The 22561-nt window shown below is 51.1% G+C and overlaps 10 protein-coding genes across 10 annotated transcripts; 4 read left to right on the top strand and 6 right to left on the bottom strand.

Moving 5' to 3' along the window:
- Positions 1-927: 927 nt before the first annotated feature.
- On the bottom strand, positions 928-2177 carry P170DRAFT_406739 (uncharacterized protein). The gene is made up of 2 exons (XM_024846644.1): positions 2091-2177; positions 928-2030 (listed from the first exon to the last, which is right to left on the bottom strand). Exons 1-2 carry the CDS (start codon positions 2126-2128, stop codon positions 1061-1063), a joined length of 1008 nt encoding a protein of 335 aa, XP_024706424.1. The 5' UTR covers positions 2129-2177; the 3' UTR covers positions 928-1060.
- A 1871-nt stretch (positions 2178-4048) lies between these two features.
- Positions 4049-5572, top strand: P170DRAFT_474669 (uncharacterized protein; the record flags this gene model as incomplete). Its single annotated transcript, XM_024853170.1, has 2 exons — positions 4049-4386; positions 4474-5572. The coding sequence occupies 2 exons, from the start codon at positions 4049-4051 to the stop codon at positions 5570-5572; spliced, it is 1437 nt and encodes a 478-aa protein (XP_024706425.1).
- Positions 5573-5967: 395 nt separating this feature from the next.
- On the bottom strand, positions 5968-7672 carry P170DRAFT_436198 (urease accessory protein UreD). Its single transcript, XM_024849109.1, has one exon. The coding sequence runs from the start codon at positions 7298-7300 to the stop codon at positions 6227-6229; it is 1074 nt and encodes a 357-aa protein (XP_024706426.1). The 5' UTR covers positions 7301-7672; the 3' UTR covers positions 5968-6226.
- A 317-nt stretch (positions 7673-7989) lies between these two features.
- Positions 7990-12008, top strand: P170DRAFT_406748 (cohesin subunit IRR1; the record flags this gene model as incomplete). Its single annotated transcript, XM_024846645.1, has 3 exons — positions 7990-8197; positions 8285-8801; positions 8869-12008. The coding sequence occupies exons 2-3, from the start codon at positions 8306-8308 to the stop codon at positions 12006-12008; spliced, it is 3636 nt and encodes a 1211-aa protein (XP_024706427.1). The 5' UTR covers positions 7990-8197; positions 8285-8305.
- A 489-nt stretch (positions 12009-12497) lies between these two features.
- P170DRAFT_160617 (uncharacterized protein) lies at positions 12498-13035 on the bottom strand. The gene has a single exon (XM_024842568.1). The coding sequence runs from the start codon at positions 12895-12897 to the stop codon at positions 12616-12618; it is 282 nt and encodes a 93-aa protein (XP_024706428.1). The 5' UTR covers positions 12898-13035; the 3' UTR covers positions 12498-12615.
- Positions 13036-13174: 139 nt separating this feature from the next.
- Positions 13175-15202, bottom strand: P170DRAFT_425395 (karyopherin alpha; the record flags this gene model as incomplete). The annotated part of the gene is made up of 3 exons (XM_024847631.1): positions 13175-14086; positions 14161-14670; positions 14966-15202. The coding sequence occupies 3 exons, from the start codon at positions 15200-15202 to the stop codon at positions 13175-13177; spliced, it is 1659 nt and encodes a 552-aa protein (XP_024706429.1).
- Positions 15203-15601: 399 nt separating this feature from the next.
- On the top strand, positions 15602-17829 carry P170DRAFT_382369 (telomere-binding alpha subunit central domain protein). Its single transcript, XM_024845600.1, has 4 exons — positions 15602-16038; positions 16100-16994; positions 17054-17432; positions 17503-17829. The coding sequence occupies exons 1-4, from the start codon at positions 15778-15780 to the stop codon at positions 17801-17803; spliced, it is 1836 nt and encodes a 611-aa protein (XP_024706430.1). The 5' UTR covers positions 15602-15777; the 3' UTR covers positions 17804-17829.
- Positions 17830-17944: 115 nt separating this feature from the next.
- P170DRAFT_382370 (CCCH zinc finger protein) lies at positions 17945-20070 on the bottom strand. The gene is made up of 4 exons (XM_024845601.1): positions 19720-20070; positions 19507-19650; positions 19103-19445; positions 17945-19013 (listed from the first exon to the last, which is right to left on the bottom strand). The coding sequence occupies exons 1-4, from the start codon at positions 19792-19794 to the stop codon at positions 18190-18192; spliced, it is 1386 nt and encodes a 461-aa protein (XP_024706431.1). The 5' UTR covers positions 19795-20070; the 3' UTR covers positions 17945-18189.
- Positions 20071-20221: 151 nt separating this feature from the next.
- P170DRAFT_509163 (putative translocon-associated protein, alpha subunit) lies at positions 20222-21511 on the top strand. Its single transcript, XM_024854646.1, has 3 exons — positions 20222-20388; positions 20464-20897; positions 20961-21511. The coding sequence occupies exons 1-3, from the start codon at positions 20317-20319 to the stop codon at positions 21238-21240; spliced, it is 786 nt and encodes a 261-aa protein (XP_024706432.1). The 5' UTR covers positions 20222-20316; the 3' UTR covers positions 21241-21511.
- Positions 21512-21596: 85 nt separating this feature from the next.
- Positions 21597-22479, bottom strand: P170DRAFT_354243 (DNA 5'-adenosine monophosphate hydrolase; the record flags this gene model as incomplete). The annotated part of the gene is made up of 2 exons (XM_024844019.1): positions 21597-22336; positions 22410-22479. The coding sequence occupies 2 exons, from the start codon at positions 22477-22479 to the stop codon at positions 21597-21599; spliced, it is 810 nt and encodes a 269-aa protein (XP_024706433.1).
- Between the last annotated feature and the right edge of the window lie 82 nt (positions 22480-22561).

Here is a 22561-nt window from a genome sequence, read left to right on the forward strand (position 1 = left end):
ATACACCGGATAAGATGATGATGATGATGATGATGATGATGATGATGGTTGCATTATACCCGAATGTTAGCTCTTTCTCAGGGCTCTTCCCGGGTCGCCAACGGCCGTTGGGCCGCTGCAGGTTCTATGTACAGTGTGCTATAAAAGTTAAATGATCTAAACTTATCTGTTTTATCTGATACAATGTTATTCCTGTTACTTATAGTGTCTGTTCTTACCGCATATCTATAGATCTTATAATCACGCCCAGTAGCTTATATTAATAATATAGATCTTTAGGCCCTGCTGGTCCCCGAGTCGTAGATATTATTAACTGTTTGGCTGAGGTTGGAGAGAGGGGATAAAATAACTTCAGAGCCAGTAGTTATCTCTTTTTTCTTACTACGCCGCCGAGTACGTAATTTGCTTATTTCTTATAGTGGTGTTGTCCGTATTGCTGTGTCTATGGAGATTAAAACTGTTATTATAATTGTTTCTTTCCGCCTCTGCCCTGAAGGTCAGGTCCTTAATCGGCTTTAGGGATAGTAGATATCTTAGGTAGCCTGTTCTAAGTAGGGAGCAAGCTGCCTTTTATAGTTGTATGCTTTTTCTTAGTAAGTGCCTCCTGGAGATCTCTCTTTAGTTAGTCCCCCTATATTGATTTACGGAGTTGGTTATATTTAGAATAGAGGATTAGAATATGGCGTAATGTCTCTGGGCTATCTCGGCATCTCGGGCATGTTTTCGAGTCCACTTATCTTACCTTATAAAGCCATATATTTGGCTCTATCTTACCTGTATAGGCTTGAAAGAAAATATTCCGTTCTGCCGGGGACAGCCCTTTATATGTTACCAGTGTTTTATATTAAATTTCCAGGATCTATTACTGTAAAGGGTTCCCTGGAGCAGGGGGTGTTCTGCTGCGAGCTGTAATGCCAGCACGATTCCCGCCAGTACACCGGATAAGGTAGCGCGTCTTAATTGATTCTTAAACCGCGCCAACTGTATACCCTATTTCTTTAAGCGCGTCAAAAGGAGTATAGAATTAGTCATGCAAGCTCTGCTGCTCCTAGTTGATCAATCATTGCCGCTTCTCCGCCATCAACTTCCGGTATTGCTCCACGATGCTTCTTCTCTCGCCTGCAAGCTCTTCTCTCGTTCTTAAACTTCCTGCAGCAGTCGGGACGTTCGCGACATCAATTTTGGCACCGCCTCGAACCTTGAAAAGCGCCTTCGGTTTCGTTAATGTCGGCGGAGCCTCAGCAACCTCGAAGGGATTCGCCTTCTTCATGCGCTCGCGCTTGGCCAGCTTTGCCCAGGGGTCCGGATCATCAGCAGCAGCGTCGCCGTCACCGGTCTTCTTCCTCTTGGCAGAACCGCCCTTCTTCTTAGCCCTGCCCTTTCCAGCCTCGAGATCCCATTCATTCCACAGCCGTAGTTGGTCTTCCATTTCCTCTTGCCGCTCCTCCCGCTCGGCGGCCTCGCGCTCTTTGATCGCCACGTCGTCCTCGCGCCACTGCTTTTGAAGCCGCAGCAGATGCTTTTCGTGTTTGGTCAACCGGTGTTCCTCCTTCAGTCCCGGGATGTTCGACGCAGCCGGTTTGCTGGACTTTTGCATCGCAGAGATCGGTAATTCCCGATCCACACGGGCCGCGAAATCCGACAATCTCTCCCCGGGCAGGATCTTCGGGGCCGGTCGGGACTCGCTCTGGGTCTGCGGCTCCTCTGCCGTCGTCTTCACAGCGGCCGACTTCTTCTGCGCAGGTTTGGCGTCTTCCGTCTTTCCTCGCTTCCGTTTCTTGCTTTCGCCAGTCTCCGGTTTCGACGATTTCAACGATTTCGACGACGTTTGGGCGCCGCCATTCTGGCGCTGCATCAATCGCAGGAAGGCCTTGGGGGTGTCATCTTCCCCGGCGGATTTGCGCGAGTAGTCGGACTGCTGGGTCGGAGGGGGGTTCTTCTTCGCATCTTTGCCTTTCTTCTTGGATTTGGCTTGGGGGTCGCGGGTTGGAAGAGGCTTTGCGATCATCGACGGGGGGAGGTCGTAGATACTACGGGGGGGGGGCTGTGAGTAGACGTTCATACCCAGGAATTGAGAAGGATTGTCTTACTTCGAGTCATTTTGACGTCTCTTGTGTTTGTGAGGCATTTTGGAGGTGTTGGTGATGAGATGCAGTCTGCAGGCGGAGACAAACTCGATTTTCCCGTTTTTTCGTTTTTCGTTTTTCCTTTTTTCCTTTTCGGGCCAGAGGCTTATCTTATCGGCGATAAGGACTTTGTTATCTCCCGTGGCGATAAGCAGTCACGGGACCTGGTCGGCAGGGTTCTGCCAACAGAATGCTTTTCCTACATTTGCTTGAATGAATTGCTTGAATTGATCGCTTGACTTGCTTGACTTGCTTGACTTGCTTGAATAAATCACTCAAAGGTAGCTCAAACACTCGCTCAAATGGATGGCTTGTTTTACTAGGAGCTATAATAATAGTAGGTAATCTACAATCCTACGTTGAAGGGGTTTTGTAGGAATTCTGCTATCCAACCTACTATATAGAAGGCTATGCAACCTTCGGTAAAGCTTACCTACCCGGCTGCCTCAGTCGTCAACCCTTATATAAAGCTTTGATTTATTTAAGCGATTTGAGCAACTTATTTGAGTGATCAATTCAAGTAAGCAATTAAAGTACCCAATGGAAGCTGAAATCCTTGACTTGAAAGCGGTGGAGTAAGCGGTAGGCACACCCGATTGGGGTTTGCGTGGAAGTGACCCCAATAGTCCGCCGTATTGCCATCTGGAACATTATCGTGGGCTCTTGGATTCCTACACTGTACGACCAGCCATTATTATTGACGGACTCAGGATCTACTATGCTGAAGCCTAGGAGTTGGTGTCACCTCGTGATCTCAATGGGATGACCCTTGTCTCAGTTGCGTTCCACCACTAAACCTCATCAAGCTGGTGGCCCGAATACATCCCCAGCCACCTTTCATTATCGAGCTGGATCTCGCTCGAGAATTGATACTACGGAGGAGTGTCCGTGCTGCTTCCCCTCTTCCTTCGGCATGCCAAGCCAACACTATCTCCAAAGCCCCGAGATCAGAATGACGAATTCCAAGTCACCCGTAGACTAGAGGCGATAGCATCGGCAAGCGACTGTAACCTCGGGAGAATTGACCAGGATGACTGGACGGAACTCGCCAGGCACATCTGACTTCGGTGGCGGCTGATGGATTAATTGCATCGCCGACCGGTCCAGCGTTTTATGGTTCTATTGATTTCTTTGACTTGGGGTGACACAGCAGGGAGCCAAGTTGGTATGGGTATAGTGAACGTTAACCATTCCAGGCTTCCACATTTTCGGCGGCAGGCGGCACTTCGGATGAGACGAATCACAACCACACACCGATACTCGTCTAGAGGCCGAGTCCCCTCATCCACGGTGGCAACGGCGTGGGTCACCCTGTGTTCACGGAGTATCGCTCGTCGTCGCTCGGCAGCAGCGATTAATGAATAGCGACGGACGATCGGCCACACGGCCAGGACGTTCGGAGGTTCGGGGGCACCAGGAATGCGCTTTCCCCCTCGTTCTCGTCCTACCTGCACAAGATTCTTCTCTTTGACTGGAAGCGCTAAGCGATCGAGACCCTGCCAGCTCGGCCGTCCAGGGTCTCATCTCGGTCTCGGATCGGCGCACGACGCTGGTTTCTCATTATTATTTCTGTCCTTGTTTTTTGGCCGGATTTCTCCTCTCTTCGTGGTCCCATTTCTCTCTTTCACCGCGTAAACCCAAGCAAGCTTGCGCGCTCTGCCGACAATGATATAATCCCTCGGGGTGATCTGCAGGTGCCTCTTTAGCCGAACCATCCAATAATGGGCTGCGGTGCCGCACATGGTTGACGCCGTGGAGAAGAATACTAATAACTAGAACTGTTGATCCAGAGTTGCCCGCCGGTGACGAAACCCTGACCCAGGAACCAGGGTTCTTTCTTATAAACCTGTCCCTGAATCCAGACCCCGACCAGATCGCCAACAACAAGAGAACGAGGCGCACTGCTTTCCATGGCCTGAAGAATGCCTTCCCGCTCCCCGCATTTCTCCAACTCCGCCGCGGCGTCTTCAGAGCGCATCGGCGCTGGTTTCGCCCTCGATAAACAGGATTTCTGCATCGACGTGAACGACGCCGCTCCCATTCAACAAAGACGGAAAACTCCTCTATGGCGTCGGGGATTAGCTGCCCTTTCCCCCTTCTCTTCGCCCTCTCCATCTGCATCAGCTACGAAAGACATCGATGATGATCGTCCACTGCTCTCGGGCGCTTCCTCCAACCCATACCCATCGCGGAAGCTCTCCAAACGATCCAAGATCAATCGCTGTTTTCTATTCCCTTTGCTGGGATTCTTCATCATGCTGTGAGTTCGCCCCCCAGGGGGGGACCAGGGTTCCTGGATATTTGGCCAGGTCCAAAAGCAACGGCAGTTTAACTTATACTTCTCTAGTGGTGTTGTGCAGTTTATCTCGATTGCGTGTGGCATTGTCGTGACCTTCTTTTCGGACGACTTTGATCGCGCGATAGACCGGTGGCGCTTCCGGGAGAAGGATGTCGGTCCTGAGATATCGCACTGGCCCACAGACATTTCGAGGGACATTGTTCCGGCCCGATGCCATTCGCACAACGACTATTGGCGCCCCATACCTTTGTATTCGGCTCTCCAGGCGGGTTGCGTGGGTGTTGAAGCCGATGTTTGGCTCTTTGACAACGAACTCTACGTCGGCCACACCACCTCGTCTCTTGCCCCGAAGCGGACGCTGAGGAATATGTATATCAATCCTCTACTGGAAATTCTCGAGCGACAGAATCCTCGGACACCATTCCACCCCGCCAACGATCAGCCGTTACAGGGAGTTTTTGACACCGACCCATCCCAAACGCTGGTCCTTCTGATTGATTTCAAAACCGATGGGGAGGCAACTTGGAAGAGCGTGGCCGCACAGTTATCTCCTCTGCGCGAGCGTGGCTATCTCAGCTACTTCAACGGCACCGACGTGGTCGAAGGTCCCATTACCGTCGTGGGTACGGGAAATACGCCCTTCAACCTCGTAATGGACAATACTGCCCACCGAGACATTTTCTTCGACGCACCTCTGGAGAAACTAGCAGAGAATGACGACATCGACGATCATGCGCTTCTAGATCCCGATCAGCATGTTGCACATGAACAAGCCGTGCAGGCGGAGAGTTCCACCGAGAATGTCGGTCAAGGCTTATCGGGCATTCCGGCTGCAAATATTCGCCCCAACACCTTCAATAGCACAAATAGCTACTATGCATCGGTGTCTTTCAAGAACTCGATCGGCTTCCCTTGGTCCTTCCATCTCAGTGAGGCCCAAATGAGCCGAATCCGAGCCCAAATTGAGGCCGCTCATCGCCGAGGTCTGAAGGTTCGATATTGGGGTTTGCCGAGTTGGCCTCGCAGCTTGAGGAATCATATCTGGAGTGTCTTGGTTCGCGAAGGTGTGGACATTCTCAATGTTGATGATCTACAAAGCGCCACGAAGAAGGACTGGAGGCCCAGGATCTCCGATTGGTGGAGTTGATTATTCTGCCGCAGTGAAATGACTCGTTCTATCTTGTTGCGGTTTGCCTGGCGATCTGTGATTCGACCCTTTTTCCCCTCTCTTTTCTTTATTATGCACTATTTTTTTTTCTCTCTCTCCCTTGCTTTTTTTTTTCTTCTTGCCCTTCCTTCCTTCCTGCAGGGGAGGGATTCCTGTTTGCGAGAATGGCGTTGGGGGTTTTATGTCGAGACAATACCCTACAGAGAATTCTTTTTTTTTGCTTTTTTTTTGCTTATTTGCTTTTGTGCTCTTTTTCTCTCTTCTTTTTATTTTAGCGAGCCGTTCTTCCATAGAACTCCTTGAGCTCTTACATAGATAGTACTAGCTGGATTACGACTAGATGAAATGTGAAAAAATGATTCATGATCCTTGTGATATGATATGATATCCTGATGCAATATGTGTGGCTGGTTACACAGTAATCAAACGCCCGAAATGAAATGATTTTGGGTATCATATGGTTGAGAAACTCAACTCAACCATGCAGCTTTTGTTATCCTCACGTTCCCCTTTCTTCTTGTTCACTGCGTCAAAAAAAGTCAAAAGGGAGTTTGGATGGTATCTCCGAATTGGAGACGAGTGAGACGAGTGGGTATAAATGGTATACATGCATAAAAGAACAGGAGCATTCATTCATAGACAGAACAAAGCCTCCTCGCCGAATTCATTGAAAACCGTGCCCTCCTCGCGCAGGATATTGCCTAGCCAATCCTTGGCAGTTTCGAAGTCGCTTGCTCCAAATTTGACCAGGACGAATCCGGCGCGCACACGCGCCGCCGTGAAAGTGACTTTGCTGTCATAGTTGGGCGTCGACTCCACGGCGCCAGGACTGGACGAGGACCAATTGCGAGCGCCGATGCGCGGTTGTGATGTAAACCGGTCCATGAAGAATGTGGCAAGCCGTTCGAAAACAGGCCCGTACAAGATCAGCGTTCCCACCACCCCGTGGGGCCGTGTTCGCTCTCGAATCAGATCACTGCGACTGAGCGTTTCGTTGTCGTCCTCCAGGCACAACTCATCCACCTCGTCATCGAGGATGAGGGAGTCGCGCAGCAGTAGTTTCTTTTTCCCGTTCTCATCGGCCGCCCAGACTTCGTTTTTCCCGCGCCACAGGTGGAAATCCCAGTTCTCGCCGAGGGAACTGCGCCCTTGTGTCACCCAGTCCAGGATGCAGAGACTGCTTCGCTTGGATTCCTTCGTTATGGTGCTGTCGACGGTGAATTTTTGTATTTGTTCGTACCGGCTTCCTCTGTAAGGGACGGCCGGGTCGGGTAGGTAGCAGAGGGCGGCCTCACGGCCGACTTGCACGTCGACCGACTGGCGGCTTTTGTCGGACAATTGATGCGCGGGAGTTCCTCGTTGTCCCTTGACGCTGGCGTTGGGTTCCGTCTTGAAGATCTTGGTGCTCCCCTGGGGAGTTGTGACAACAAGTCTCGTCTGAGGTTCTAGCGTGATCGACACATCGATGTGGTCTCCCGGGAGAAGACCTCCGCCGTAGGTAAGAAGGTAGAGGTGAACGGGTCGGGAGGTAGGACACGACAGGGCGGACGATTGCGGGACATAGCCTGGGGCACGTGTGAGGAGCTTCAAGGGGTATTTGTAGGTCAAGGTCGTTAAGGTCGGATTTGAGGGAGGAAGCAGCGAGAGGACAACGGTGCCTTGACCGGGCTTCGCGATGGATGACTCGAACGGCGACTTAATTGGCATTGTGAAGGCAGGGTTTGGATGTAATTTTTTGAAACTTTTTGCGGGGAAGACGATCCCTTTATATGGAGAAGGTAGGAACGGAAAGAGAGAGAGGGAGAAGAGGGTCCAGAAATGTGGACATTTAAGACATGATCTGGAGACCGGGGATCGATGTTGAATGGCGTCATGGGAAGTTTTTTTTCCCTTCCTTTTTTTAGGCGTCAAAGTCTAGGTCCTGTCCGGGGCAACAAGCTGCGGCGGGTTCGTCCAATTGACAGGCTTCCTAAGCCTCGCGGATCATCAGGTCGAAGCGGGGTTTGAAGAATCTGTAAACGACGCAGTCTTGGCCTTCCACGGATGCGCTGAACACGAGTCGGACGTGCAACCGCGATGGAGAAGCTGGTGGTTTCCATTACGGCATCGTTTCTCCTCCGCTGCAGATCAGGGCTGCCATCCTAGGGTTGCGCCGGTCAGCTGCCGCCCCCGCCTGGCCGCCAAGCCACGCCGCGTGTTTCGTCATTTGGTATTCTGGTATTCCGCATACGCCGTATGACTCGGTATTTTTACCCGTCCGCTTTGGGGGGTGTTGCGGCCTGAGGCAGCCGCCGCGCTCCCGTCATCGCCAGGCACCAAGGCCCCCAGGCGCGCGTCGTTTGTCCGCCGACGCCAGAACTGTTCAACGTTCAACTCCCCTCATCCCGATTGCTCGAGTCCCACTCTCGACCTCCCCCCCAACCCCATCCTCAATGCACCCGTTCGCCATTGTATTCGGTTAACTTATCGCTCGTGCTTTTTTTTTTTCGCCTCCCCCCTCGTCCCGCCCGATCGCGTGAACCTGCAGGACGCGCGCAGAAGACTGACTCTTGCGAAACCTGACGTCGCGTTGACGCCCGATAACCAGAGTTTCCCCACGTTCAAGTACGATCTACTCCTGGCGTCTCGTCACCCCGATTGAAGACTGTCTGCAAGCGTCCAAGGTCACTAATCCGATTGGAATCCATATAGTGCTTGAGATATCCGCCCGAAATGGAAACTGATTCGCGCCCCTCGAGCCCGCAACCCGGGGCCACGCAGGAAGCCTCCACCCCTCGAACAGACAGAAGAAAGTCCGGCCGAGCGACGCGCAAGCCGGAATTATTCTCGCAGAGCTACGGCGCCAATGAAGATGCCACCCCAAGTGGCGCCAAGCGCAAGCGTAACACCCCCGGCGATGATGATAACGAAGACGAAGCCGAAGACGCGTCGGAATCCGAAAGTGGCGAGTCCAACGATGAGGAGCCCGACGCAGAAGAACTCAGAGAGAAGAAGCGTGCTGCGCGCAAGGCCGCGTCCAAGAAAGCATCCTCCGGGACCAAAACCAAACCTAAGTCCCGGAGCTCGAAGAAACCAAAGGTAGCAAGCAATGGCATTGGGAGCCAGTTGGCTTTTCGCCCGGCTACCACCAACGGAAAGAAGCCTGCTTCACGCCTGCGAAAACCGGTGATCAGACCAAGTCTGGCTGCCGGAGAAAAAGGCCTCTACGGTATGCTTTCCCCATCATGTTTTCAGTGTCAAGGAAGAATGCACGTCGACTGACACCGTTAAAATAGCCGAGGTTTTTGGCAAAGGTCGCAATGCGGATACCACTGCTGCAGATTGGCTTAAATCTTATCAGAACGACCAGGTCTCTGCCATGCGCGAGATGGTGAATTTCGTGATCCGGTGTGCCGGATCCGATATCGAAGTAGTGAACGAGGATATAACAGAAATTGATCATGCACCGCATCGTGTGGCCGACGTGTCAAATCAGTACCATACGCTTGGTTTCTCCGACTACCCTCTTATCTCGAAGTCGCGGACTTTCCGAAATTTCAAAGCGGTTCTCGAAGACTTTTTCAGCACGTTAATACTCACTCTGCACCATTCTTCCACCTTGTATAAGGACCCAAACCTCTACGAAAACATCCAGATATGGCTGGCCGCCATTTCCAACTCAACCTGCCGGCCTTTCCGACACACGGCAATCGTCATCGTCCTAAAAGTCATGAATACCCTTTGTGATATTGCTCAGGAGCTCATGACGTCGATTTCTACCTCCCGCAAACAACTTGAGAGCGAGAAGAGGAAAAAGTCGGTGAACAAAGGAAGAGTTGAGGCCATCCAATCGGCTGTTCAGGAAGGCGACAAGAAGTTGGAACTTGTCGATGATATCCTCAAAGATGGCGTCAATATCTTCTTTGTTCATCGTTATCGCGATGTGGACCCGACTATTCGCGCCTTATGTATGATTAGTCTGGGCCATTGGATGCGAACATATCGAGACTACTTCTTTGAAGGCCAGTTCCTCCGATACTTTGGCTGGATTCTATCCGATCCCGTCGCCCATAACCGCGGCGTTGTGGTCGAAGAGCTTCGCCCCCTGTATGAGAACAAGGATAACATGGCGGTTCTGCGCACATTCAATGACCGATTTCGTCCACGAGTCGTAGAGATGGCTGCCCACGATACTGATGTCGAAGTTCGTGCCTCGGCAATTGTATTAGTTGATGTGATTCGGGATGCCGGCCTCATCAAACCAGAGGACATTGACACTGTTGGGAGACTAATCTTCGATTTAGAACCAAAGGTCAGAAAGTCAGCTGGTCGTTTCTTTGTCGCCAATGTCGAGGACGCATTCGAGTCCACCATCGAAGAGGTCGGTGAAGAACTTAACGAGGTGTTTGGCGATGAGGATGAAGACGATTTCGAGTCACCTAAACGTTCCTGGATCAAATACAAGTGCCTGACCGACATGCTCCAAGCGTATGACGAACAAGAAAACGAGTTGAATCCCGATCGCCCCGTTACCGCATCCAGAGATGCGCTTTCCGGAACCTCCGTGGACTCACGATTCGTTCTTGCTACCGAGGCAGTTTACCCTCACTTCAAAGAACTCTCACAATGGCAATCTCTCGCCGGATACCTCCTCTACGACCATTCTCAAATTGAAGATGAGCCTAGCGAGGATGATACTGCGACTGTCGTTAAAAACCTATACAAAATGGAAGAAGGACAGGAAGTGATTCTTTTGGAGATGTTGTGCTGCTCTGTGAAGTTGCGAGTCCTCGAAGTGGCCAAGTCCGACATTGACAAGCGAGGTCGAAAAGTCAAGGCACTGACCGACAAAATCCCGGAACTACAAGAAGAGATCGCTCATAGTCTTGCACAAATCATTCCCCAGCTGCTGAACAAGTTCGGCTCTATCCCCGAAGCGGCATCTGCTGTCCTGCGACTAGAACATTTGGTGGATCTTGATAAGATCCAGGATATGCAGAAAGATGCCACTGCCTACATGACATTGCTGAATGACATTAATAAACAATTCCTTACTCATTCTGACCAGGATGTCTTGGCCGAGGCTAGTGTGGCATTTCTCCATGCCAAAAGCTCTGATGATATGCGAGAAGCGCTGGAGAACAAAGTGCAAGAGCTGTGGGATGGTATCGTGGAGACGCTCAGCACGCTTTCGCAGAAGGCCGAGGCTGCTAAGGGCAGCTCAATACCTTCCGCAACCCTTAATGAGCTCACTAATACTGTGTCGAGAATTTCCAATCTTGCTAGCGTCACCGACTGCACACATGTCTTAGAAACATCGCCTTCTCGATCAAAAGGCAAAAACAAAGAGGGATCAGAAGCGCCTTTCAACACCCTCATGCATTTGGCAGAGCGTGGCCTTCGTGAAGATGAACAAGACGAGGATTTGGCCAGCACAGAATCTGAGCTTGTTATCAGCAGTCTCCGGACGCTGCTCTTCTACTTTATGTGGAAGGTACAGTCTTTGAGAGCATCACTGAGTGCCGGGAAGGCGGCTTTCAATACGGCTTACTTCGAAGCTTTAACCAAGAGTCGCGAGGCATTCGTATCTACCCTTGTTGCTATCATGAAGGAGCGTTCAGATTTGGACGACATCCGTTTTGCTGCTATTACAACCCTTCTGGATCTGCAAACCTTGTTCGGCACTCTTCGCCATGCAGGACAAACTGCCAGCAACGATGAAGATGTCATTCTACAGACCCAGAGCTTGGTGCATGAAATCGACTCGAATACCCAAGCACTCATTATCAAGATTCACACCGCAGCAGAGCGTAAATATGCCAAACTGCGCAAATCAGTTTTGAAGCACACCGACGCCGAGGAACCGGGTTCGGATTCTGACGTGGAGAGGGAGCCTTCAGACGATGAAGACGAAATTGACTCAGATGATGAAGGCGCGGTCAGCGAGGCCTTGCGATCCAGCATCATCGCTGAACAACGCCTGTGTGAACTTACCGGCAAACTTGTCCTCGCCATCGTAGGACGCATTGTCGATGCCTCTGGCGACCAACAGGGCAAATTGAAAAAGGCACTCTTGAGACGCAAGTCTCGCCTAGGTCCCAACTACCGCGAGGTGGTCTCTTTCCTCGCGGAGCCCAGATCTCGAGGCGCTCGGAGCGCTCCGTCCAAACCGAAGCAAGCGGCTCCGAAGAATGCGCCCAAGACTCAGCCCGCTGCCAACAACAAGCGTGCGAATGACCACAAGTCAGCCGAAAGGGTGGATGATGAGGATGAGGATGAAGATGAGCGTGAACATTCTCCAATTGAAGACGACGACGACGAAGATCTACGAGCCAGAGGCCTCATCGAGGATGATATCATTGATCCCGATGACGACGAGGAGGCGCCAAACCACGCAGCCCCCGATCCAGATGAGGATGAAATCATGGGCGACTAAACTCGTCTTTTTAACCCATATTTCTATTTTCTTTGACGTTCAGATCGGCATGCGGTTCTCCTTTTCTCTCTTTTTTTTTTTTTTTTTTAAAGCAAAGCAGTGGTATTTTATTTGACAATTAAGTGGTATTTTTTCATTTCATATCTTATGTTTCTTTCACTTTTTCTTTTCCTTTTCCCCTCTTCTCTTCGCTTTGTCATGACGTGATTGCTCTGGATTCGCTATGGGTTCAGATAACCTCAATTTATCTATTGTGAGGGTGTTCTTGCAATAATTCCACTTTTTTTTTTTCTTCTTTCTCTTCTTTTTCTTTCGTTATTCCTCAGTTTTATTATCCCCTTTGTCCTCGGATGTAAAAACCTGTGGCGATGGGTATCAAGTGCGATGTATGTAACCCTATTTATTCACTGTATATATTCTTAGGTTTCTTTCCCTCTCACCAGAACCACCCTCGACAATAATATCTGGTCTCCGTGTCATTTGTGCAACGTAGGATTGATTGATGTAACGTATCCAAGTTCGGGTACGACGGCAAGTCTAAGGTTTACGGGGTTGTAGAAACAGAGAATCAGAGAAACAGGGGGTTGGCATTTTCTGGCTATCAGAACTATCCATCGTGGAACAAAGACAACCTGTCTCTCCTAACGTCCACTAAATCTGGCCCAAGGGTCTGGTGGAGAAACTTGATTTCTGTCCACATGGGCCCGGGGGTTAGAAGAGACACGTCCAAAGGAAATAGTCTGATTGGGTAATCAAAGGTAAACAAAAGGTGAAAGAAGATTAAGGAAAAAGAAGAAAAACCGAATGAACAAACAGTTACGCCTGTGTATGGGATGCTACGGAATGGACATTGCGAGGGAGATATAGAAAGTGGGGGGAGGGGATACATGACGGTGAATCTTGTTTATCGTGAACTATCAAAATCCGGGAAATCATAACACAAGAAAAGGAAAATAGGGCCGAAAGCGACAGGTTAGGGGAAGGGGAGGGGGATTGCTCAAACGGCAAAAAGAAACTCGGGGTTTAATGTCTCCAGGAACGTAGGCAGAATTCGTTTCTTTTTCTTTTTGGACATGGCAACATTAAAAGACGCCACGGGAAGATCTAGCAGGCAGGATCGGTGACAACTTGAGCGTCATAACTGATTTGCAAATAATATTCGACTTTTACATATCCATGGAGTCACCGCCGTTGGCGAAGGTGAACCCACCAGGTTGTTGCTGGTTGGTGCCCAGAGAGAATCCGGTCTGCGTCTGCTGAGGAGCAAGCTCGTCGACATCTCCACCGGCCTCGTCCTCGTCCGAGAAGTACTTCTCAATGATGTTGTAGGCCTTCATGTAGATCTCCTCGTTGGCGTTGTTCTGGCAGTCGTGGATCTTCTCCATACCACCGGCCTCTTCGATGAACAGGGCGTAACGGTTGACGCGAGCGTCGCCGGACTGCGCGGTCTCCTTGTCCATGTCGCCAACCTTGAGAATGTTCTCCAAACCATCCAGAGCGACCTGGATGATCTTGTTGTCAGGGCAGGCAAGGAGGTCACAGAGAGGCTTGATGCATCCCTGCGAGACAAGGTAGCGGATCTGCTCGGGCTTCTGCAGACCACCGGAAGTAGCGTTGGAGATAGCCCAGCAAGCTTCCTTGCGAGTCTTGAAGTCACCGTTGGCAAGCAAGTTGATCAGAGGGGGGATGATGCCAGCGTCAACAACGGCCTGGATCTGGCTGGAGTTACCGGCGGTAACGTTGGAGATAGTCCAGCAAGCCTCTTTCCGGATGCCGTCCTTGGTAGAGCTCAGAAGAGACAAGAGAGCCGGGAGAGAACCACAGTTGATGATCACTTGGGTCTGAACATCGTCACCAGTCACGATGTTTCCAACCGATCGGAGAGCAGGGGTCTGGACCGAAGTGGAGGCATGCATGAGAAGCTCCACCAATCGACGAGGGATACCGGCCTCAATGACGGCCTGGATCTTGTCGTTGGCGCCATCAGACAAGTACGAGATAGCCCAGCAGGCATCGATCAAGACTTCATCGTCAAGCATATAGATAAGTTTGGCGAGGACAGGAAGAGCGGGAGCAATCTAGTAGATTGTTAGTTTGATCTAAAATGGGGATCGGCGATAGTTTTCCCCAATCTGTTGGGATCAATACATACCGTATTCCAATCGGGCTGCGGCGTCTTGCCACGGCAGAAGTTGCTCAGGGTCCACGTGGCATTGCGAAGCATGCTCAGCTTCCGGCCATCGTTGATCAGGTTAAGAAGGGGACGGAGGGCACCGGCGTTCAGCACGAAGTCACGGCATTGAGGGCTGTCACCAGCAATGTTACCCAGAGCCCAGACGGCTTGCTCACGAACATCGGGCTCGGGGCTGGACAAAAGCTCGCAGAAGATCGGCACAGCACCAGCCTCGATGACCACCTGAGTCTGTTGAGCAGATCCGGAGGCAATGTTGGTCAAAGCCCAGGCGGCTTCGAACTGAACCAGAGTGTGGGGGGATCGGAGGAACTCGACGAAGCGGCTGACAACGCCGGTCTCGATGACGCGCTCGATGGGAGGGTTGCGCTCCTTGGAGAGCAGCTTCCTGAATTTGGTCGTAGCTTGGATTTGCGATTCGATTTGCTCGGAGAAAACACCCTTGACCATCTCGGGCAATTCCACGTTAAGCTAGAAAATGATTTGTTAGCCATATTAATTCCAATAATTGGGTACAAAAGCTGTAGCAAAAGTGATAGAATGGTCTGGTGTATCGTAGGATAGCAAGAGGGCAGTGAAAAGTTCGTTGACGGGCGCCAAATAAGAGCGCAGGGCAAAAAAAAAAAAAACAGGACTAAGAAAAATGAAGAAAAACAAAGCCGCCTGTGGTGACGGGGTGGAACAAAGAAAAAACAACAAGACAAAAAACATCAAATGAACCAGAATAATATCAAGACACAAAGCTGAAGGCAATAGTAGCACGTACCTCGCTTTCGATAGCACTGGCCTCGTCGTCGCTTTCAGCAGCGGCCATGCCACCTCCTACACCAATTCCGCCATCCCGGGTCTGAATACCACGACGCTTGGCCAAGTTCTCATCTCTTTTCTGCTTTCGAATCTCGACCTGTTGTTCCTCACGACGACGACGAAGCTCATCAGGCCGAAACTGGTTCCTGGCCTTGTACTGAGTGCGACGATGTTCGGGGATGTAGCGCTCCGCCATGGTTGCTTGGGACACTGAGGGGTGAAAACAAAGCGCCCACAACGGGGGGGTAGTAGAAGAAAAATAGAAGGGAAAAAGGAAATAAAAGTGGAGAACAGGAGAGGAACGAAGAATCGAAGCTCGATGATTTGTCGGGGAGGGGAAGACCCGGAAAGCAGTAGAGAAAGCACGGAGGCTAGGATGGTCAAGAGAGATACCAGCCGGGGAAGAGGTGAAGGAGGGGAAAAAAGTGTTGATGTCGGAGGTGGGATTGCCAGTCACGGGATCCCGCTGATTTGCTGTTTTCGGCCGCCCGCCAAGCGCCACTCCCGCCTAAGCGATCTTGCCGCCGGAACGCGTCGAGCGCTGCATTTGGCTGTTATTGATATGTCCTCTTGTTGGTGATTCTCGCCTTCGACACAGGCGTCAACGCTGCAATCTCACGATCCTGACTCCCTGCCTGGCTTCTGTTCACGTTGAATTCGCAGATCGGCCCCCAATCCCCCTCTTGGGACTGGACTCCCCCGTGCTTACTAACCATGCGCGATGCCTAACTGAATATCGACCTACTACGGAGTATTGACCTACTATTCACCATGGGTTGGGCAGAGCTAGTGGATATCTCTACGGCTCTCTCCACGCGTGACACCGTCACCGTGGTTGGGGTGGTCGTCGATGTCCCTGGAACCCCCAAGCAGACCAAAGGCAACTCGTTCTTTATAACCTTCACCCTCAAAGATTCCGATCTAACCAACGGACATACGTGGGATGGATTGAAAATCAGATACTTTCGAGACAATGAAAGTCAGTTGCCCCCTGTGCAGGTGGGGGACGTGGTTCTTCTGCGCAACATACATGTTCGTGACTAATCCGCTGTTCCATTCCTTTAAGTACACTGGCTAAATCTAGAGACTATAGATAAAACAGGACTCTAGAGAGATATTGGGCGTGGCTGCCCAGTACAAAACGATTCCATGGGCATTGTTTCGTCACAACCCCGATCCAATGTCTAGTATGGCGCCCATGTGTGGCCCGACGCCTTTTGAGCCAAACTTTACGGAAAAGAAGCTTGCACTGTCTTTACTAGAAAAGAGTCCAAAAGCCAAGGAGTATCGAAAGCCTTCCGTGGACCGCGTGGCCTCGCAATCCCACTTGAAGCGCAGCACGTTTTCCACACGCGATTGCTTCACTCTGGTTAAAGATGCCAAGTATAAAACACACGTCGACCTCATCGGGGAAGTTGTCAAGATTTACCCCCCTAGCGGCTTCAGAGACAATATCGTTATGTACGTCACTGATTACACGACGAATAGACTCCTACCTGATCATGACTCCGACGATGATGAAAGGGGTCGAGAAGGCGATGAGTTCAACTATCAACGCTTTAACAGGAGAAGATGGACTGGCCCATCCGGGCAAAGATCTATTGCAGTAACTGTCTGGGCACCGCATTCATCCTTTGTTCAAGAAAGGGTCAATGAGGGAGATCTTATCTACCTGAGAAACGCTTTCATTAAACAGAGCAACACCAACAGGAGCATGGAGGCTGTCATCGAAACGGGCAATTCCTACGATGCTAAAAATTGCAAAATCCGCCTAGTAAACGCCAAAGATGACGATCGAGCCAAAGAGCTTCTGCGTCGAAAGAAAGAATACTTGATCAAAAACCCGTCGAAGCGAAAGCTTGCTCAAGATGACGAGCCAACGACGCGCTCAAAAAGGGCCAATAAACAGCCAAAGCAGAAAGCCGAGGCAAAGGAAGAAAACCAGACCTCGATCGTCTTCAGGAAACAAAACCCCCCCAATCCAGAGAGTAAGCAACCATGACACCCATATCCGAGCGTTATCGAACTAACTTCTCCGTCAAAATAGTCATTACTGCATATAGCAGCTGCAGTGACCGCCCAATCGAGGATATCATTGCCAACGAATCACACAACAATGTCTCTCCAGATGGCATTGAATATCGTTTCCCATTCCAAAATCTCTGCTACCGATCTATCGTTCGCGTCGTCGACTTTTTCCCTCATACGCTTGAGGACTTTGCTGTACCAGAAAGGCAAGATGATAGGTCACTTTCCTCTTACGAACGCGAGGATGCAACCGGCGAACCCTTCAACAGATGGGAATGGCGCTTTTGTCTTCTCGTTGAAAGCTCTTACGCGCCAGCCCCGGGACAAACTAAGGAGCAGATGAAACTGTTTGTGTACGATGCGGAAGCAGTGCACTTGCTAGGTATTGACGCATGCGAGTAAGTGATCCAAAGAAATTCGGCAAAACAAATGTAGTCGAGCTGCTAACTCGATTGCTTTATGTTTCAGTCTGCGAAAGAAACCGGATGAGCTGGAAAGGGTAAGGGAGAAGCTTTTTATCCTTTGGGGCGACCTTGAAGAGCAGAAGAGGAAGGCTGCTGGGCAGAGTTATCAGGTTGCACAGGATTCGAAGGCTGTCTCGTCGCGGTCTTTTGCTTGCTGTATCCAAGAGTATGGAATCATGTGTTCCCATCGTGTTGCTGCTGGCGCCGACCAGGCGAAAAAGGACGATGGAGTAGATTCTTGTAGCCACGAGGGCTGCTTTGGATGGGAGAGGCGGTTCGCAATGTACCGCACCAAGATCAGATAACCGTCTTGGTTATGTTTTTTCTTCTTTTTTTGTCTAGCGCTTAGGTTCTATACCCCTGAATGTTCAGTATTAATCTCACCTATTCCTCATGTTCCAAATTAATTGGAGACGAGTATCTTAAGTCATGTGTGGGTGTGATATGCATAAGCTGTTCCTGTGATTCCTGCGACAGATTTCAAAGTAGGTACATGTTTCAACTGTAAATCAATGCGCCACTGAACAAAAGAAAAACCTAAATGCGATGATAGGGATATCGTGCTGAGAGAGGGAAGGAGACAGAAAGCAGTTGCATCGCCAAGGAGAAATGCTAAGAAAACCAATGACATGAACGCCGAGATACTAAAGAAACCCAAGGGGGAAGCGCTGGTCAAGAGTAGTAAATCCGACTAAACCTTGGTCACCTTGACGATATTGAGGTCAAGGCCATGTGCAGAGGCCTCGAATCGACAACTTGACCCCCAGTAGCAGTCCTTCTTGCCGGGTTCGCTCAGAGGACAGCGATGACCGTAAATACAGTCCGGGTCGTCGCAGTCCGTGCCGTAGCGACAAGGCGTCATGCGAGCGACAGCTCTCAGGATGGAAAGCTCACTCTTGGTTAGCTTGCGCGAATGGTCATGAAGACAGTTCTCATTCGGACATTCGCCCATCAGAAAGTAGAAATTGCACAGCTTCAGCTTCTTCATGCGATTGAGCTCATCACGGGGGATGTTCTTGAAGTCAATCCGATCTACCCGCTGACCGTACTTATTTCGCTCCACGATCTTGGGAGGTGGCAAGGAGTTCGACGATTTGGAACGTACAATCTGGAATTCGCCAAGCTTCGCATTACTGGCAGAATTAGATGCAATTGACAGCGAAACACTATTGTTGGTGGACGTGGTATTGGTTGAGGTTCGCGAAAGAGGTACGGCTTGCTGCACGGGAGACGGCGTGAAGAGAGAGCGCGGCTTGCTGGCCACCGCAGCTTTCCAGGGAGCCCAGACGGTTATCTTGGTATCTCGAAAGAGATTGGGGAATTTAGTTGCTCTGAACGTCGACTTAATCAATTCCAAATTGTTCTCAAAAGGAAGACCTTCAATCAGAGACACTCTGCCGATGAGATCCGCGTCATGTAGCGCGCTTTCCAGAATCCTCCCGTATGCAGGATCCTGTGCGCACCCAATGAAGATCTGGTGGCAGTGGCAGTTGTACAGATAAAGTTGGAATGTCTCTGGGTCAAAGAAAAGCAAGTGGTTAGCCTATTGGGGCGGAAAGAAGAACACTGCAAGGGGGGACGCATGTATAGTAAAGAATCCGTACCCGCGATCTTCTCCTGCGCGCTATGTTTTCCAGATCCAGTATCGATCAGTTCAAACAGTGGGAAGCTCCCATTGAAGCCACGCACAAATTCTTCGATCAAAAAGGGCTCGGTGGTGACTCCGCCTCGAACGCAGAGCTCTGCCAGTCCCTTCACGTTGACATATAGCTTTGTGATTATTTTGGGAGAAGCGATCCGTGGAAAATTACTAGCGATATAGTTCTGCAAGGCCTCCTGAAGCTTGGTCGCCGCGTTTCGTCCGCCTTGACCACCTTGCTGTAGAAAACCATCCTGGAAGATTATTCCGTCGCCATCGAGAAGGACCACGATGAAGGGTTCACGCTCCTACCAATGGCGGAGAATTTGTTAGCCGACGTTGTACAAAGGCAGCAAACAAGCTGTTTACCATGATATTCCTCATTCTGGAGACCTGGTCCATCAACTCCATCTCATGGATCTGAATGTCACGATTAAAGCGGGTCTCTCGTTCATGGTCAAGCTTCTCCTGTTGATACGCTTCTTCTAGCTCTGTCACACGTTGCAGGAGATCCTAACCCGGGGTAACAACTTGAGTCAACCACGGTTTGGTACTTTCACTAGTACGGCAGTGAACCATTACCTCGATGAGAGTGTTCTTTTTCTGGTCTATCGCTGCTAGTTGCTTATAGCGCTCAAAATAGCCTAGTGCCGTCATAGTTGCGATAAAGATCAAGGGACGGATTGTTCAGTTGCGGAGAAGGAGAGTAGGGAAGAAAAAGTACTAATCAACAGTCGTACTAACGGAGGAGAGAGATCTGAGAGAGCGCGAGGGACAGGCAGGCACTATATAACCGGCCTGGCAGGTGACCGGGGAGAACAAGTGAAGGACCGGTGTTTACGCGCTCAACACATTCACTTGACAGGGCCTGCCAGAGATCTACATGGCAGCTTTATATAGCCAGTGGAGAACACACTGGAAGGCAAATCAGCGACAAACGAGCGACGCCAAAGCGATCAAATTAGCAGAAAGCGTCGCGGCAAGAAGCACCCAGTCACGGCGGGGCTGAGTCAGCGGGCGCCTGGGGAAGCCGAATTGGACTACGTGGAGAAATTCATCTCCCTCTCTCTCTCTCTCTCTTCCGCTGCATCCTCCCCTTCTCTTTGTCTTCCCTCCCTCTTCCTCCGTCGTCCTCCCCCAATTGCTTTCAGACTCTACGTCTGTTCCGGTTGCATCGCAATGGCTCGTTTCGGTCTCCTTTCTCTGGCTCTTTTCTCTGTCCAGGCCTTGATTGGTGGTGGTCTCGCCGCAGTATGTTTACCCTCCTTTGTTTCTTGTCTCACACACGCCCAATTGGATGGCTGACTCTACTCTCTTCATCATCAGGACCCCGCTGAGAAGGTCGAAGAGAACGCTGAGTCGCCCAAGCTTGCCGTTTCCGCCCAGGCTTCCTTCCCTGCGTCGGAGATCTTCGGCGTGAAGCTGGTCAACGGCCTCCCAACTCAGGCGCTGATCACCTTTACTAACGATGAGCCTGCTCCTGTCACGGTCAACTTTGTCGGCGGCACCCTGTCGACCTTGGATGAGGATGAGAGCCAGGTGGTGCGCAACTTGACTGCCACCGCGTATGGCGTCGAGATCGCGGCCGGCGAGAAGGAGAGCCTCAGCTACAGCTTCTCCACTGAGATGCACCCCCAGGACCTGAGACTCTCTCTGGCCTCGATCCTGTCCGACAGCGAGGGAAGATACTTCACTGTCTATGCCCACAACGGTACCGTCAGTGTCGTGGAACCGGAGACTAGCATTTTCGATCCTCAGATGTAAGGACTGCTCCTCGTGACTTGGTCTGGGAGACATGGGCTAACATTCGATTCCCTTTCTAGTATCTTCCTGTACTTCTTCCTCCTGGCTTGCTTCGTTGGTGTCGTCTACTTCTTCTACACCGTCTGGGTTGCGCCCTACTTCCCTCAGAAGCGCAAGTCTGGCAAGGGACCTGAGAAGGCCTCTGCGTCGAAGAAGGCCGAGGCTACCGTCGAAGCCCCCAGCAGCCCCGCCGTTTCCTCTGCGACCACCTACAACGCGGATTGGATCCCTGCTCACCACATCAACCGTCCCGAGGCTCGGAAGGTCAAGGGTAGCACCCGGTCTAAGAACCGTGCCTAAATCGGCACCACGGCGACGGATGTGTGAGATTGTTGGGAGAGAGAGGCTGAAAAGTCTCGTTGGCCTTGGGAATAACTTGGTTTCTGTCAACGAGTCTCATGTGTGATTGGTGATTCCGGGCGAAGACGATTGCTGAAAATGCGATCTGCCCCGAGTTGCCGCGATCCATGGTTGGAGCGTGTATAGTTATGGCAAATATAACCGAGTAAGCGTAGCTCTTAGAAGGTTTAGCCTTACGATTTATACAAATGTATACACAGTCACTCGGTCGATGAAAGTCCGCGATGGGAGTAATGTAAAACTAAGTATAGTATGGGTAGACCGTGGTCGCCTTTTTCCCCCTCTACCTCATTCATTTACAGCCGTTTCCACTCGTTGAATTCCTTCTCCAAGTGCATCTTCAACTCGGTGAATTTATTTCCGAAATCCTTACCGCATCGCCAGCATCTGAATCGATATTTCAGATAGCCCTCTCGATCCGGGTGCCTTCTGACATCATCCGGCGCCAACGGGAAATCCTCGATGGGAACGAAGAACGGCGTGGTGAAGCTATTATAATGCTTTCTGTGCTTCATGCGATCGCTGAATCGATCCACGGAGATGATATGGATATGTAAATGGTTCATCGACGGATGCCCATGGATGCCGCACATGATTTCCTGCTCCCAGTTTCTCCCAGGCGGCAGCTCCTCTGCCGGCGGATCCGCATCCAAAGCATCCTGTCGCTGCTTATCCTGCGCCGAATGTTTCCCATGCAGGCGCCTGAGCTCGCCCGCCGCCAGGGTGCGCAGCTTCGTCGTCTCCGCCTTCACCTTCTCCAGGAACTCGCGGTCTTCGAAGGCGTCGAACGGGTGCAGGCGGGTCTTCGCGGGATCGCGCGGCAGGAGAAGCAAGTGCAGGGTGGATTTGGGGAAGAGGTCATGGATCACGACGAAGTCCTCGTTGTAGTATACGACGACGCTAGGGGGGTAGGACTCCGGCCGGGCAATGTAGGCGCCCAGAGCATCCCGCGGCCCACCGACGGCTTTCTTGTCGCGCGAGTCTCGATCGCTAGTATGTTTCGGCTGCTTGGGTTTAGGAGCGAGGAGCTCTGCGACTGGTCCACCTTATGCATTAATTCGCGCTCGTCGCAAAGGGTGGACTGGAGAGGCAGGGGTGGAGTAGCTTACAGGCGTCTCGCTTTGCGGGCTTGCCTTCTTGGGTCCCCGACTCAGGTTCAGCGCCCGATGTCCTATCCATACTCAGTCTGGACGAATCCTGTGGATCGAAGGACATGGCGACGGGCGAATCGGCGGGGGCTCATGACTGGGCCATGTCGAGA

This window comes from Aspergillus steynii (genome assembly GCF_002849105.1).
Source record: "Aspergillus steynii IBT 23096 chromosome Unknown P170scaffold_3, whole genome shotgun sequence".
In the NCBI taxonomy this organism is placed as follows: Eukaryota; Fungi; Ascomycota; class Eurotiomycetes; order Eurotiales; family Aspergillaceae; genus Aspergillus; species Aspergillus steynii.